General features: G+C 51.8%; 1 protein-coding gene and 1 long non-coding RNA gene across 3 annotated transcripts in view; one reads left to right on the plus strand and one right to left on the minus strand.

Moving 5' to 3' along the window:
* The window catches only part of TRIM62 (tripartite motif containing 62), a 30077-nt gene extending 16488 nt beyond the window's left edge, over positions 1 to 13589 (plus strand). For both annotated transcript variants that reach the window (XM_041766576.1, XM_041766577.1), the window contains 3 exons: positions 515 to 771; positions 1752 to 1867; positions 11270 to 13589. In XM_041766576.1, the coding sequence (XP_041622510.1) occupies positions 515 to 771; positions 1752 to 1867; positions 11270 to 11820 (924 nt within the window). In that variant the 3' untranslated portion in view covers positions 11821 to 13589. The remainder of the gene's footprint in view (positions 1 to 514; positions 772 to 1751; positions 1868 to 11269) is intronic.
* On the minus strand, positions 12608 to 16912 carry LOC121497235. Its single transcript, XR_005989440.1, has 3 exons — positions 16778 to 16912; positions 14465 to 14572; positions 12608 to 12743 (listed from the first exon to the last, which is right to left on the minus strand). It is a non-coding gene; the product is annotated as an uncharacterized LOC121497235 (long non-coding RNA).
* Between the last annotated feature and the right edge of the window lie 43 nt (positions 16913 to 16955).

Consider the following 16955-nt stretch of genomic DNA (forward strand, 5'->3'; position numbering starts at 1 on the left):
TTGCAGTTTATAAAGCTCTCTGATATCTGCAATCTCCTTGTCATCTTCACTTGAGCCCCATGAGTGATTTTTTTTTTTGCAAATAAAATCCTCACTGGATCCTAGAGTGAACTCAACATCTTCTCCCCCACCTACCACCTCTCCCCCAGCTTCCACGTCCCCCCCACCCCCAAGCCAGAAAGCTGGGCATCATCCTCACACTTTTCTCTCCTGCATCCAGCCTGCACCCCAATGTCTTTCAAGCCACGGTCCCTCTGCCACTCCTCTAGTTCAAGCCGCAGTGTGTCACCCAGAGCGTTTCATTCGTTTCCTAAGGGGCACGTGGAATCAGGCCCGGTCCCCCCTACGCCAGCCTGCCATGCCACCATGCTTTACCAGGTTGCCATTCCTGGGCCAGAGCCTACCCTTCCCCGGTCTTTCTTCTCACCACTTCAAGGCTCTCGGTTTCCTCCTCTCTCCCAGGGGTCACCCCATCTACTCCCCCTGGCATAACCCCTGATGACTGTCCCCACAGTCTTCCACCAAAGGCTTGCGGACCACCATCGGTGAGGCGTTCGAGCGGCTACACCGGCTGCTGCGGGAGCGGCAGAAGGCCATGCTGGAGGAGCTGGAGGCGGACACGGCGCGCACGCTGACCGACATCGAGCAGAAGGTCCAGCGGTACAGCCAGCAGCTGCGCAAGGTGCAGGAGGGCGCCCAGATCCTGCAGGAGCGGCTGGCTGAAACTGACCGCCACACCTTCCTGGCCGGGGTGGCCTCGCTGTCCGAGCGGTGAGTGCCCGCCGCCAGCCAGCTGCCTCCCCCTGCACACACAGGCCTCCCCTGTTAACTCCCTCGGAGATAGTTCCAGCTGCCCAACCCTTTCACACACATAGGAACAGGCAGAGAGAAGCTGGATCGCTTGGCCAAGGCCCCTCATCTAGTATATGGTGGAGCCAGGATTCAACTGCAGGTCTCCCTGGTCCCATAACCACCTTTAATATTAATACCCACTATTGGTCTTTCTTTTTTTTTTTACAAGTTTATTTTTTTTTTAAAGAATATTTATTTATTCATGATAGATACAGAGAGAGAGAGAGAGGCAGAGACACAGACAGAGGGAGAAGCAGGCTCCATGCAGGGAGCTCGATGTGGGACTCGATGCCGACCCAGGATCATGCTCTGAGTCAAAGGCAGATGCTCAACCGCTGAGCCACCCAGGTGTCCCTTATTATCGGTCTGTTGATGATCAGCTACCTGATAGCTAACATCAGGTATTCGGTGTTGACCATGAGCCCAGCACTGTGGTGAGCACTTTATGTCCGTTACTCCATGTAGTCCTTACAAGGCAAGAAAGCAGGTGCTATCATAGTACCCATTTTTTAAAAAAAGATTTTATTTATTTATTCATGAGAGGCACAGAGAGAGAGAGAGAAAGAGAGAGGCAGAGACATAGGCAGAGGAAGAAGCAGGCTCCATGCAGTGAGCCTGACATGGGACTCAATTCTGCGTCTCCAGGATCACACCCTGGGCTGAAGGTGGCACTAAACTGCCGAGCCGCTGGGGCTGCCCCATAGTATCCATTTTAAAGGTGAAGAAACTGAGGCTATAGAGAGGTAGCAAGTGACACAAGCAGGCACTTGAATCTGGGGCTGTCAGACTTTACGTACACGACCTTGCCCTTTGTCAGCTGCCCTGAACATGGCTATAAGGCCTCCAGTGCTGGAAACAAAATCTAGCCCCCAATGCAGCCTGCTCTCCTTTCTTTCCAGACTTAAAGGGAAAATCCATGAGACCAATTTGACTTATGAAGACTTTCCGACCTCCAAGTACACAGGCCCCCTGCAGTACACCATCTGGAAGTCCCTGTTCCAGGACATCCACCCAGGTAAGGCCCTTCCTGCCAGTTACTGAGAGCACCCAGGAAGAGGCAAGCATTATCATGGGCAGGAGCTAGAAGGGTCCATCGCAGCACAGCTGCCTTCTCTAAACCCAGCATGGGGCAGGGTAGAGAGATGAGACGAGTTTCTTGCTTAGTAGCTCCTGTGTTCCAGGGCTTGTGCTAGGCAGCCACACAATCACTCAACTCAGTGAATCCTCACAGAGCCATAAGGTAGGTCCCATTAGGATGTCCATTCTCCAGATGAAGAGACTGAAACTTTGGACACTTCACTCATCCATCCTATACATAACAACACATATCACACCACACACTATTCTAGATACTAGAGACATAGCAGTGAGCAAAATAGGCCAAAATTCCTGTCCTCATGATCTTACATCATAGGGAGAGAAAAAATGAAAGTAAATAAGTAAAATTCATAGTTCATTAGATAAGGATAAGAGGAGGAAGAGAGCTAGAGGATGTTGAGGTAGGATAGAGATTTCAGGTAAAGCACCCAGTAAGAAGACCTCACTGAGAAGGAAACATAGAAGTAAAGGCCTGGAGGAAGAAGGAGAGCGATCCATACAGATTTCTGAGTGTTCCTGGCAGTGGAGATAGCAAGTGTAAAGGCCCTGAGGCAGGAGAAAGCCTGGCATGTTCAAGGATTGGTGAGGAAGCCAGTGTGGCTAGAGTGGAAGAGAGTGGAGGTGAGGTTAGGGAGGTTGCAGTGACCAGAACCTGAGGGCCTACAGGCCAGTGTGAGAACTTTAGATTTCATGCCAAGTGAGATGGGAGCCATAGGACGGTCTGGGGGGACATGCAGGGCCATAAGCTTAAGTTCCTCAAGGCTCATTCTCGCTGCGGGGTTAAGGACAGACTGAAGGGGATGAAAGGTGGAGACTGGGACACTGGTTAGGAGGTTACCACAATACTCCAGGTGAGCGATGGTGGCTTAGAGCAGGGTGCTGGCTGTGGAGGTAGAGAGAAGTGATCAGATTTAGGGTAAACTTTGAAGGGAGAGCCAACAGGATTTGCTAATGAATTGGATCTCAGGTGTGAGAGAAAGAAGACAAGGAAGCTACAATGATTTGAGCCGAGGTGCCTAGAAGGACAGAGCTGTAAGCACATGAGGTCTGCAATACCGATGAAATGTCTAAGTGCTGGTGCCGAGAAGGCAGGCAGAATGACAAGTGCTGTACAGGACAAGGGTCAGGGCTGGCAGAGTCAGCACGTGGATAGTATTTAATGAGTCTGGATCAGATCACCTAGGAAGCGAGAGAAGAAAGGGCTACTCTAAACTTTAGAGCCCTGGGGCACTCCCAGAAGGTAGAGACAGGAGGGAGACCCAGCCAAGGGGACTGGGAAGGAGCAGCTAGAGAAGTGGGAGGGAAACCCGGTATGGCCTGGAAACCAAGTAGGGAGAGTGGCTGATGGCAGCAATGGCCACTGAGCCAGGTGCAAGGGCCCAGAACTGACTGTTCTCCAGCACCATGGAGGTCTTTGATGACAGGAGCTTTGGCCAAGTCATAGGGGTGTAAGCCAGAGAGGGGGCCATCCAAGAACGATGGGAGACAGTGAGTGGAGACAGTGCTTTCTATTTCTAAGACAGGTGTTTTATTTAAGGGAGGGAAAGAGAATGTGGCAGAGGCTATTAAAGGTGGAAGAAGTAACAGCCTATCTGCAGGTGATGGGAAAGGCCCAGTGGAAGGAGGGCAAAACTGAGGGTGAAAGGCAGAGAGAGTTGCCGGGGGTGGGGGTGGGGGGACAGCCAGCAGTGGTGTCTGCAGCTGCCTCTGCTGGGAACCCAGAGGAGGGAGAAGAAACGGGCAGGGGTGGGAGCTTGAGGGAATTCTCTTCTGATGGCCTCCCCTTTCCCAGTGAGATAGGAAGCAGGGTCGTCAGCTGAGAGGAGGATGGGCAAGAGGAGGTTTGCAGAGAGAGAGAAGGTCTGAACAGGTTTCTAGTGGCATGAGTAGATCTTGGGACCTGAAATCATACAACCTACAAAGGCACCATGTCCTTTAAAGGTGAGACAAGGACATAAAGGTGATGTCTCCCTAAGAAGTAGGCACTCTTATTATCCTCATTTTTTTGGTTGAGGAAACAGGCACAGAACTGTTAGAACAGAACTTGTCCTGTTCCTGATCACAGCCTATCAGTGGTACAGCCAGGATTTACACTCAGACCCATCAGACCCCAGAGCCTGTGCCCGTACCTACTAAGCCAACCAGGCATTCTCTGGCCTCATATCAACCCAGGAAAGCTGCGTGGGAGACTGAGGCTCAGAAAGACTCACTGATTTCCCATAGTCACACAGCAGCCAGAGCTCTGTCCCCATGTCTGCATTCCTTCTTTCCATCTATAGACATTGAAAGTCCCTCAGGGGATTTTCAGGGGTCAGGAGAAACAGATGCACAAACAGATCCTGAGAGCCCAGTGGGACAAGCTATGATGAGGGACTTCCACAGTGCTGTGGAAGCCCCGAGGGGGAAGCAGGAGGCTCTGGATGGGGCAGGGGAGTGGCCAGGGGGCCAGGGGAAGCACTGAATGGACCGATGTTTGAACCAAGCACTGAAGGCTGAGGCTTTTACCACTTGGGGAAGGGTGGGGCCTGGTGGGGCCTCCAGACTGTCCCTAGCATGGGAAACTGCAGCGGCAAAGACAGTGGGGAGGGCAGGAGCATGACCTGTCCCAGGATGTCATGATTGGGCCTCCCAGGCAGGGATGGAGAGGGGCTGAAGACATCACTGAGGGTGTGAATGCTGGATGGAGATGGCGCTCCCCGTAGGCTGCTGAACATCACTACCAATTTCCCAGAAGTGAAGGGACAGCTTCTCGTACTCTTCCATCTGGATCTGTGTCCTCATTTCCAGAAGGGGCAGTATTTTGCCGGGGGGGTGGTAGGGGGGACTTGGGGCTGTCCTCTTGGGGTACCCCTAGCCTCTGTGCACTCCTAGACTTAGAGGGACCTTCACCCTGGGACCCAGCAGGGTGAGGGCAACATGTAGGTGAAGCAGAATAACCCAGGGAGGCAAGGAGCACGTCCCTAGCTGCTGACTCAGGAAAGCCCCTCGGGCAGATGGTCTCAGGAGCTCTCTCTGTCTCAGCTGCCACCTGCTGCATCCTTGTCACAGCTCAGAGAGGCACTCCAGGCACCTTGGGCTGACAGGCAAGACCCTGTAAGACCTGGGCACTGCCATTCTCTCATTCTCCACCCGTCTCCCCATAATACTCAGCCACACTGAACCGTCTTCAGGCCTTAAATGAGCTGTACTCTCCCTCCTCCACTTTCACACATGCTGCTTCCTTTGCCCAGAACCCTCTACACAAACTTCAGTCTTTGATGACTAACTCCTACTCCCTTCCCATCTTAGTTTATAAACACCTCCTCTGAGAAGCCTTCCTGGATTTCTTCACATAGTCCTGGGCTTTCCTGGTTGCACTGCTTTGTCAACATCTGTGTAGCTGTGTGTCTCACTAGACCATGAGCTCCAAGACGTAGGGCCTGGGTCTAATTCATCACTGTATACCCTTAGCAGCCCCAACAGTAAATGTTTGTTGATAAGTAAAGAAATGAGTTAGTCCTAGTCTCAGTTCTGCCACTAGAATAGTGCCATAAAGGAGGTACTCGGTCAATATTTTTGAATGAACTTGCCACACATCCTTGAACAAGTCAGTTTCTCCTCTGAGCCTCTGTATGAGCACACGGATGTGGGAACTTGCTGGTTGTCTCAGGGCAGGATTTCCCGCTGTCAGCACTATTGACCTTTGCAGCTGGATAATTCCTTGTCTTAGGGGGCTGTCCTGTGCATGGTAGGGTGTTCGGCAGCATTCCCAACTAGATGTCCCCCTCCCCAGTTTTGACAACCAAAAATGTTCCCAGATATTCCCTGATGACCCCTGTGAGGCAAATCGCCTCAGTTGAGAACCACTGGCCCAGAGAAAATTCTGTGGAAGAGGGGCTGAGAGAGCAGTAGTGTGTGCCCTGAGAATCCTGCCAAGGACCGTGGTCCCTGGGGAGTTCAGAGAACAGTGACCTGGTTAGCCAGGCCCCTTGCTTTGTCTGTAGGGCCTGTGAAGTCACTCTAGTTCCTCTGCCAGCACCAAGGCCCTTTATGTCCAGATGGGAGGGGCAGGTACCCCCAGGGACCTAGCCCATGGATTCTAGCAGTTTCCTGCTGTGCAGCTTCCAGCTCAGGCTTCCTATTGGGTCACCTGAGAACTCCATTTAGCACTCGTCATTCCCCTTGCTTTGAAACCTCCACTCTCCACCACCACCCACCCTCTGTCCCACCCTTCATCTGACATTGAAAATCCTCCTCGAACTGCCTGGCCTGATTGTTCCTGCTCCCCAGCACAAACTTCCTCCCCATCTAGACCAGGTGGCTCCTGCTCAGAGGACACGAGACACTGCCTCCCCTGGGCTGCTCGCTTCTCCTCCTGCTCCCCTGAACCCAATCATTTTGGCCCAGCGTGTTCATTGCCTGGCTGTGTAGCCCAGGGCAAATCACTGCCCTCTCTGAGCCAGTTTTCTCCTCTAAAACAGGGATGGGGAAGATGTGATTTATCTCCCAGGGTAGGTATAAGAATGAAATAAAATTATCTATTTGTGATAATAATCCTGGAACTTAGTACATGATACCTGTTTATTATTATGCTCATGACTCATCCAGTGGCTCCTCAATCTTGCTGAGCAGGCTTTCTGGGGCCACATAAAGGAAAGGGGAAGGAAAGACCTTAGCTCGAATTCCAACTGTACTTCTACCCCAAGGGGCAGCTCAAGCAGGCCACTTAACTCTGAGAAGCCTCAGTTTCCTCTTCTGACAAATGATATGGTAATCTGCACTCCTGGGGATGCTGCGGTTTCCGCAGGAGCTAGTGGATATGAATGTGTTTCTCAAATGCCAGCATGATGCCGATGCCACGGACGGTCTAAATAGGTGGGAAGCCCAAGGCAGCAGATTTTGTAAGAGCCTGGCTAGAGGAAACAGCTGGTGGTATCTCCTGACCCGTCAGGCTTCTGAAGGGTTTAGCCATTGTCCTTGGGATTTTTTACTTTCTTTTCTTTTCCTTCCTTTCTTTTCTTTCTTTTTTAATTCACGAGAGACGCACAGAGAGAGGCAGAGACATAGGCAGAGGGAGAAGCAGGCTCCTTGCAGGGAGCTGGATGCAGCACTCCATCTCCAGACCCTGGGATCACACCCTGAGCCAAAGGCAGATGCTCAACCACTGAGCCACTGTCCTTGGGAACAGAAAGGCACCAGCCACCTGCTGCCCAGCAATGGTGCTGGCCTAGAGGTTTCTCTGCTGCCTGGGCCATGTGGTGTGTGGTTGACCATGGCCAGAAGACTTTTCCTGGGGCCTCCACAGTTCCACGTCTCCACCCCCATGCCCCTGACCTCAGGGTCTCAGGCTTACATGGACAGACAAAATACCTGGAGACCAGATGAGGTGCCCCAATATCTGCTTTTGTTTTTATAAAACAGTGTTTCAGGACCTAGGAAAGAGCTCTGACCTGTAACACAGTGATCGCCGGGGGACTGCTTTGTTTCACTGGAGCCTGGCATCTCTGCCAAGGATACAGGATGGGTGGAGATTGCCTTTCCCCAGCCAGGGCCGACATCTCAGTGGGGGGAAAAGGTGTTGCCATGCCCCCTTCTGGGTCTCTCTCTGGTCTGAAAGGCTGTTCCTCTTGCCGGCGCTAGCCTCAGGAAAGGTGGAAAGGAGGCTTTGGAAGACAGAACCTGTTCTGATGAGATGGGAGACCTTGGAGGTGGACCCCAAGGTCCACCCCTCGAGGTGTAAAAGCCTCTTAAGAAACAGGACACAGGGATCCCTGGGTGGCGCAGCGGTTTAGCGCCTGCCTTTGGCCCAGGGCGCGATCCTGGAGACCCGGGATCGAATCCCACGTCGGGCTCCCGGTGCATGGAGCCTGCTTCTCCCTCTGCCTATGTCTCTGCCTCTCTCTCTCTCTCTCTCTGTGACTATCATAAATAAATAAAAGTTAACAAAAAAAATTAAAAAAAAAAAAAAAAAAAAGAAACAGGACACACCCTGTGCCTCATAAGAACACTGGCCCCGGCACCCCGTTCCAGGCCCCACCCCCCGCCCCGCCTCCACCTCCAGCACTGCCCAATGCACGGCAGACCCCGCCCCCAAGCCCACCCAATGAGTGGTGGACCCTGCCCTCACCCAGTCCCCTGGGCGTCAAAGCAGGGAGGGTCCACGCCCAGGAGCTGGCTCCCGGTGCTCTCAGGATTTCCTCTACCGCAGGCTCAGCTCGGTGGGCCCAATCTCAGAGCCACTGAGAGCCCACTTGGCTGCCTCCCCGCGCATCGGTAGGCCTGGAAGTGGCCACACATTGGGCCCAAGGGTCTGGACCTGAGCCCTCCGGCCTGTGTGCTGGTATCTGCCTCCACACCCCCGTCCCCACCTTCCACGCCCCTGTCCTTCGGGCCTGGCTGCAGTTTCTGCCTGTTGCCCACCTCCTCAATCACCCTGAGCACCCCAGGCTCCCGTGGCACTCAGAACTGCTGCTGCCCACACCTTGGCTTTGTGCCTGCTCTGCCCCTTTTGCTATAGCCGCCTGAGTGTGACCCACATTCCACAGCCAGTAGGAGTGGCCCATCTGTGTCTAATTAGATTCTTCTTCCTTCCCCAGCCTCCCCTTCGCACACACTTCCTACACCTCCCTCCACCTCTCACCTCCCGACCCCACCGTGGGAGGCATGTGGGAATTCCCACATGCCATGTGGCAGGAGCTTCTGGTTCCAGCATGCCGACAACACAGTTGAACACTCATCCACTGATACCATGCCTTCCTGCTCATGGCTCCCCCTCTTCCCTGTCCCTGGATAGAGAGTTGTGTTTCCATTGACCCTTCTATTCACAGGGCTAATTGTTTCCATTCAGCGCTCTGCATTCTAAGAACAGGAAAGGAGAATGTAAAATGCAAAACTGAATTTACTCCTAACAGGGCTCATGGAAGGAGCTTGATAGAAGTCAACGGTCAGCATCGTTAGTGGATGTGTGAACGGGAGCATAGTTCGGAACCTGGCTGTTGCTTCCTGTTGGGGACAGTTGCCACCATGTAGGTGTTTTATTTCTGGGCACACATGCAGCCAACAGAAGTGATAGAAGTAGGGGGTAATGCTCCAGCCAGTGTAAGCATGCTTCTGCACCCCCGGAGGAGGAAAGCACCAGAGAGCAGCATGAAGATATTCTTTGCTCCTATAGGAACTGGTGGCAGGATTCTATTCCTTCATCCTTCTTTGCCTATCTTGCTCTGGCTGGAAACGGTCATCCAGGCTCAGGAGGGCCACTTCCAGGTCCTTCCATCTTCTGGCTGAGCATCAGCTCCCTTACCACAAAGAGAATAAACAGAGACTCTGAAAGCCAGACCTGCTAAGCCAGTGTGGCCAGCCCAGAGCCGGATGACCTAGCCTGTGCGGCCTGCCCAAGAGCAACACAAGCAGGGTTAAGTTTAATTTGGTAAGCCTTTCTGGAAACCTTCACCATGCCTGGCTCTGTGCTGGGCACTGGGCACAGAAAGGAGAACCTGGTTGGATGGTACATAGCCCTTGGCCTCCTGGTGCAAATGGGCATAAGCTGTGGGCACAGGAGACTATAACCTGTATATAATCAGGAGGGGACACGAAGTTAAGGAATTTCGGGAAAAAGAGTGAGCACACCTGCTGGGCAACTAAGAAGCCTTCCCAGAGGATGGGTCCTGGAGTGGAGCTGTGTGCCAGGGTGATTACAACAAGCAGAGAGGAGTTAGTAAAGAAACAGTCCAAGTGATGGCTTTGGGGCTGGGTGCCATGAGGCAGCATCATGTGATGGGGAGGCAGGAGGTGAGAGATGGGGTCAGATTGCACATGGCCTTGATTAGCTCTCACTCTGCCATTGGCTTCTGTGTGACCTGAGATTAGTCACCTCTCTCTGGGTCTCATTTTCCCCACCTATTGAGTGGAAGGGTTGGCTAAGAATCAATGGCTTACAGCTTTTTCAGACCTGTCACCTACATTTCATAACAAATAATGGGTGATGTCTCAAGGATAATATAATCTTTTCACAATTTCATTATATATTTATATATACTTGAATATATAATATATATTTACATATATGTGTGTGTGTGTACTTGAACTTGTATATACCCATACACCCATGATAGTATAAAAGAAAAATAGAAGGAAATGATTTATAATAAAATATTGCACATGTCAATAGGTACTCACTATAGCCACGTTGGAAAACATGATGAAGTAGTCAGGTGCTCACACCATAGATAAAACTCCATTCGGCCTCCAGTGTGGTCCGAAACAAGCAGATTATATGAGTCAGTGGCATTTTTCTTAGAGATGTATTCTCAAAAAGTGAACAATTCTCAGTGAAGTCCCAAACAAAACAAATTCAATCTCCCCTGTTTCCATGGTAGTAGTGTTCTAAAATACTCAGTATATTATATCCTATTTATACATGAAATGGAGTTAAGTTGTAATTTTAGGTCATTACAGAAAAGATTTTTGAGTGGTTGAGCATTTGAAAATTTATGGGTGGCAAGAGTGTCATGAGACTGCCCTGTCATTTCATTCAGGGCATTTAGATGCATGGAACCCACCTATTGAGAACACACACCCCCCCATAAATTTCCTCATTCCCACTCCAGGGTGATTACCAGCCCTTGGATAATCTTTAAGCTCTCCCAGCTTTGAAGTTCCCTAATTCTAGATTTCGTTATGGTTTATTCAACAAATTTGTGGGGTGCCCACTATGTTCCTTGCTCAAGGTAGTCACAGCTCCTGCTCCTCAGCAGCCAGGTTTTTTTTTTTCTTTTAAAAATTTTATTTATTCATGAGAGACACACAGAGAGAGAGAAACAGAGACACAGGCAGAGGGAGAAGCAGGCTCCATGTAGGGAGCCTGATGTGGGACTCGATCCCAGGTCTCTAGGATCATGCCCCAGGCCGAAGGCAGGCGCTAAACCGCCGCTGAGCCACCCAGGGATCCCCCCCCCCTTTTTTTTTTAACATTTTATTTATTTATTCATGAGATACACAGAGAGAGAGGCAGAGACCTAGGCAGAGGGAGAAGCAGGCTCCATGCAGGGAGCCCGAAGTGGGACTTGATCTTGGGACTCTGGGATCACACCCTGAGCCAAAGGCAGACGCTTAACCCCTGAGCCACCCAGGCGTCCCTGCAGCCAGGTTTAAATCTGGAAGGACCTTAGCCATGACCCTTCCATATTACAGAGGAGGAAGCTGAGGACCAGACAGGGCAGGCTTGCATTCAGCATCACACAGCCTCCCAGGGACCCAGGGGAGCCTGGCCTCAGGGAGGACCGCAGAGTAGGTCCACAGCCTTCTCTCCGCTCATCTTCTCTCCCTGCTCGCTCCACTGCAGTGCCCGCTGCCCTGACCCTGGACCCGGGCACTGCCCACCAGCGCCTGATCCTGTCCGACGACTGCACCATCGTGGCCTACGGCAACCTGCATCCACAGCCGCTGCAGGACTCGCCGAAGCGCTTTGACGTGGAGGTGTCAGTGCTGGGCTCCGAGGCCTTCAGCAGCGGCGTCCACTACTGGGAGGTGGTGGTGGCGGAGAAGACCCAGTGGGTGATCGGGCTGGCCCACGAGGCGGCCAGCCGCAAGGGCAGCATCCAGATCCAGCCCAGCCGGGGCTTCTACTGCATCGTCATGCACGACGGCAACCAGTACAGCGCCTGCACTGAGCCCTGGACCCGGCTCAACGTCCGCGACAAGCTCGACAAGGTGGGCGTGTTCCTGGACTATGATCAAGGCCTGCTCATCTTCTACAACGCTGACGACATGTCCTGGCTCTACACCTTCCGCGAGAAGTTTCCAGGCAAGCTCTGCTCCTACTTCAGCCCCGGGCAGAGCCACGCTAACGGCAAGAACGTGCAGCCGTTGAGGATCAATACCGTCCGCATCTAGGGCGGCAGAGGGCGCCCCCAGATGCCACCTGGGCCACAGCCACCAGCAAGAGCGCTGCCCAGGGGACGAGAGGCCTGGACTCCGGTCAAGCGTGGCCACCGCGAGGTCTCAGATCGCTTGTTTACCCTTCAGCCTCCATTTCCCTGTCTGTAAAATGGACGTTGTGCTCCATGATTCCTAAACTCTATCAGCATTGATGTCCTGTAGTTCTGAACTTGATGGGGAGGCAGCTTTGGTCTAAGAATGTGATGTGGCTTCTCCTCAGGGCAGCCCCCGCCCAGCCCTCATCCCCATCCTCTCAGGGGCAGGGGGACCACCTCCCTGTGTCTCCCTCCTGCCCGCATGCCCTAATCTCAGGATGTGTCAGAGTTGCCAGCAGCTGGCAGCCTGAAAGATACACAGGAACCCTCTCATGCTCCCAGGTCTCAGACTTGCCCCTCACTAAGCCATGGGCCATTTTACCCTTGACCCCAGCCCATGATGGATGCAGGCAGTAGCGGGTCTTAGGGTTGTCTGAGAACCACCTCTTCTACCTCCAGACCAAGAGCTTTATGGTTCCTGTTTTTCCCACTGACCTGTATGTAGGTAGAGACAATGCTGTGGCCTGTGGGAGGCACCCGGTCACTGAGCCCACATGTTACAGTCACTGTGCCACCCCCTTCCAGCCCACACAGGTCTAAAAGCAGGATGACAGCATGCCCTGAGGCTAATGCAGAGACCAGTAGCCTAAAGGCAGCTGCAGGAAAGCATCACTGGGTGATGGAAGTCCCCAGAAGCTTGGATAAGGGTCCAGGCAGGTCTCTGTGACCAGGCTAGGGTGCAGAGAGGATGCAGGGAATGGTGTTTCAGTCAGGACCAGAGCTCTGGGGCAGGCTGTTGGCTGGGACCTCCCATCAGGCTTGGCATCTGTTTCTGTTAGGATCCTGTTTCAGATAACAAGAGCTGCTTTAGCTAGTTTAATTAGGCAGGATTTATTATCACATCCCTGATGGCTTTGCAAAATCATTGGAAGGACTGCAGGAGCAGACTCTGCTGAATTTCCAGGAATAACTCCCAGTCACCAGATTCATCATGTCTGTCCTGGTCAGAAACACTGCTCCTATCTGCAGTAAGCCACTGCATCAGGAAGCTGCTGACTGCAGAGCTGTGCTCCCTCCACTTCTGGCCAGGCCAGCAAATGGATGTCCTGAGGCATCTCTCCCACTCAATTTAATTCCCAAATCCAAATCTGGATGAGGGGCACTGTTGGAGAAAAAGAAATATGACCCAGGACTTTGGCTGTAAGGGTATCTGGGAAATTATTCTTCTTTCCAGCCCCAGCCACATAGAAAGGGCCTAGAAGGAAGTTAGAGTGGGTGCTGAACAAGCCTGTGCACAGGGGTTCACCTCGGGGTCCTAGCTTTGAAGCAGCAGAGCCTCCAGATGTCCTGCTCTGTGGCTCTGTCCTTTCCCAGCGGTGACAGCCCCGAGAGGTGGATCTGCAGGAGCGGCTGAAATGTCTCAAGCCTCGGCTTTGCTTTCTAGTCCTGGAGCCTAGATTCTGAAGCTCGTGGGGTCCCTGATCACCCTTACCCCAAAGGAACCAGACTAGGTGAACTTGGGGGGCTCCCCTCACAACTACTGTCCATTAGCATCCCTCTTGGGCAGGAGAAATCCTCAATCTCATCCCGCCCCTTCATCTACCAGAATCTGGGCCACCCCCAGCAGTATTTTTATTTTAAATGTTACCCATTTTGTGAGTTATGATGAATTTGTATTAAATTAAAGTTACAGAATGTCAGTGGTCAGTTCTATTCATTTTGAGAAAGGCCCACCTCTTCCATCCCAGGCAGGATACGTATATTAACATGGCTGATCTGCAAAGCAACCCTACTGGGTACGTAGTATTATGCCCATTTTACAGAGGTAGAAAATGAGGTTCAGAGAGAAGATATGACATGCCCAGAGTCCCGTGTCCCATGCTGGAAAGTGGCAAAGCTTGGATTAGAACTGGGTTCTAAAGCGAACACTTACATCACAACTTACTAGTCAGGAAAGACTGGTAGTCTGCCTGGAGGAGGGGTTAGTGGTAGCCTTAGGAGTAAAGGGGAGCTCATGAGACAGTGTCATGGTCTCCTGAATTCCACAAACCTGGGCTTGAACCCAGGCTCCATTACTGTATGACTTTAGAGAAATGGCTTAACCTCTCTGGGCCTTGGTTTTTCCACATGGAAAATGGGAATAATAACTCCCATCTCATGATTTATTGGTAAGCTGCAAAGTGCTATGCATTTAGGGAGCTCACTTACTCCAGCTACTCTCACTCCAGCTGCCTCCCAGACTCAGTGCCCTAAGAAATCTGACCCTAAGGAGTTTATCTTCTTCCTTATGCCTTGCAGAGGGTATCTACGTTAGCCAGTAATGTCCCCAGGTCTGCTGTAAAGAAGGAGGTCCACCCTACCTCTGACTAGCTGGGAAGGAGTCTGGCCAGGAGTCAGGCAGGGCCAAGAATATGGACAGATGAGCTGTGCACACTGTAAGTGACAAGGCCCTGGGCCCCACAGCTGTGCAGTGCAGCAATCTGGGAAACAGGAGACCTGAGCTTTGTCTTAGTTCTGGGATGACTCTTTCTGGACCCTGAAGCCTCCCTCCTCAGTCTCCTTACCTGCAAACGAGGGAGGCCATATTGGACGCTTCAGGTGGATCTTCACTTATACCTGGAGCTAAGGAGAGCAGAGAGGGAGCCACCACAGTCATTAAATTGTTCGGGTTTCTAGAAAGAGGGGCATGAACAAAGATTGGAGGAATTTGCAGGGGCAAAGGGAAAGGTCTCTGATTCGTTGATGGAGAGCACCCAGTTTGGGGGAAAATGATTTTGAGAGTATCCCCAAGCCCTCTACCCGACCTGAGGCTCTCAAATCTCTGTGGCCCCCCAGTCATGACCCTGCATCTTTGATCAATGGATCTGTCTTCTGGGGGAGAAGACAGACCATGTCCTCATGGTCCCTCCTACCCTTCCCTTACTCAGCCTCTGCATGAGGTCCATGAAGTGCTAGCCACATCCCAGTCTTCACTTCCCATTTCCCACTGTCTAGGAGTAACTGTAAGGGCCTAATTTGCACACCCGACTCAGGACTCTGGGAAATCAGGGCAATTCCAAAGGTATGAAGTGTCCAAAAAATTCCTGAATGTAAGGATCTGGATTTGTTAGGCTGATACCAGGAGTTTCCCATTTAACACAGGCAAGCAAAGAGGGGAGCCAAAGGCATCCCAGTCTTGGGGAGGAAGGAGGGATCAGCAAAAGTCTTACCCAGAGCAGGAGAGAACTGATAGGACACTATCCTTATCTGGATCCAAGTTTGCGGTCAGCAGACAGAATGCTAATACTTATCTAACATCAAGACAAGCCCACGGGGGGGGGGGGGGGGGGAGACAAGCCCACAGGTTGTTATCATTTTCTCATTGTGTGTGAATGGAGAACATCACCTGCCTGGGGACCCACAGCTAGTACTCAACAGAGCCAGAAATTAGCCCCAGGCCCATCCAAAGCTAAAGCCAAACTCTTCACTGGACCTTCCTGGAAATGCTGCTCATCTTTGAGGACTGCCTCAGTGACAGGCAGCAGACACCAGAACTGTGATCCCCTGGGATTCAAAAGGGGATCTTAACCCTGGCTCCACACTATTGTGCATTTGTGCAACTGTGAGTCAAGTCTCAACTTTGAGCCAAGACCCATGTGTCTCTCAGGATCAGGGGTAGACTCAAGAAGGTACAATGTGACCCTAAGCAGCTGCCTCTCTCTCCCTGGGCTTTAGTGTCCCCATCTCTTTTGGGGAAGTGGGGTAGGGCTCTAGTTAATTGGATTGCCAAGGTTCTGGCTCTGATTGTCCAGAATTTGTACGTCTAATGCAGGGTTTGTCCTACTCAGAACCTAACATTAGTTCTGGGTGTTTCTCTCTGGGGTGGCAGCAGGAATAGAAAACAACAGAGATAAGGTCTCTTAGCAGCACAGAGCTCAGCCAGGGAGGTTGTCCCAGGAGGCTGACTGCTCACACCTGGGCAGTATTCCTGGCTTCCTCTCACCCTGCCTGGGTCCTGACTCTATTCACCATCCCCAGACACTCCACCAGAAGGTCAGTTGCAAAGGGCCATGTCACAGGCTTAAATGAAGGGGTCTTGAAGAGAAGTGGGGTTCGGGGAGTGGTAAGTGCTGGCCAAGGTGCTGAATCATAATTGCCCACCAGGATGTGGTTATTTCTTCTTACTCTGGGACACCCATGATTCCACTCCGGGAATCCTGAACCATGCCTGACGATGGGGTGAAACAGAGCCAGAAAGAAAGAGAGATGCAGTCAGGAGGCACAGTCTCCAAAAAATTTGGAGATTGGGGGAGACTTTTATTTTGAATTGTGTTTATTTTCCTTTGTTTTTCCTTTTATCTGGATGAAATGACGTGTGTGTGTGTTTACTTTGTGTACAGAATAGAACTGTCTTCTATTTTCTTTCAAAAAATTGATAGTTCTATTATATTTATGACTATTTCAAAATGCCCCCCACTCACCCAAGGAATTAGATGAAGTGTGGGAAGGATTGACACTTTGGACCAAAGGCCCAGGGGCTTCCTACTCTGATGTCATGGCAAGGGTGGCCTTTCAAGAGGCTGGAGCCAGGGGCATGAAGCCCAAGAGTCCTGGTGAGTTCCCCGAAATTGTCGGCCTGGGTATGATCAAGTCTGAATCCTCGTGAGGCCTGAGGGATCTGAGGTTCAGAGACAGTTGATTCCTAGCTCAAGGGCATACGGCACAAGGCAGAACCAAGACCCAAACCCAAGTGTCCCGGTTCCCAGTCAGTAAACAGGAGAGGGAGGATGGCCAAAGAGGGCCCTGCCCAGGAAAGGAAAAGGAGCAGGGCTGAGGAGGGAGGCACCCAGAGAAGAAGGATCCCATGTCTAAGAAGGTCAGTGGGGGTGTAGCGATACCTTCAGAGTTGGCAGCCGCCCTCCTCAGACTGGAGTGGAGAACAAAGGGGTCACAAGGCTGAAAAGTCTTCTCTGGGATGGACACAGCCCAACTGAGCATGCCAGTCAGTATCATAGGACAACTGCTGAAAGACTACTGACTACAACCATGTCATTTTACAGAGAACACTGTGACCCA

The sequence above is a fragment of the Vulpes lagopus genome, chromosome 8 (assembly GCF_018345385.1).
Source record: "Vulpes lagopus strain Blue_001 chromosome 8, ASM1834538v1, whole genome shotgun sequence".
In the NCBI taxonomy this organism is placed as follows: domain Eukaryota; kingdom Metazoa; phylum Chordata; class Mammalia; order Carnivora; family Canidae; genus Vulpes; species Vulpes lagopus.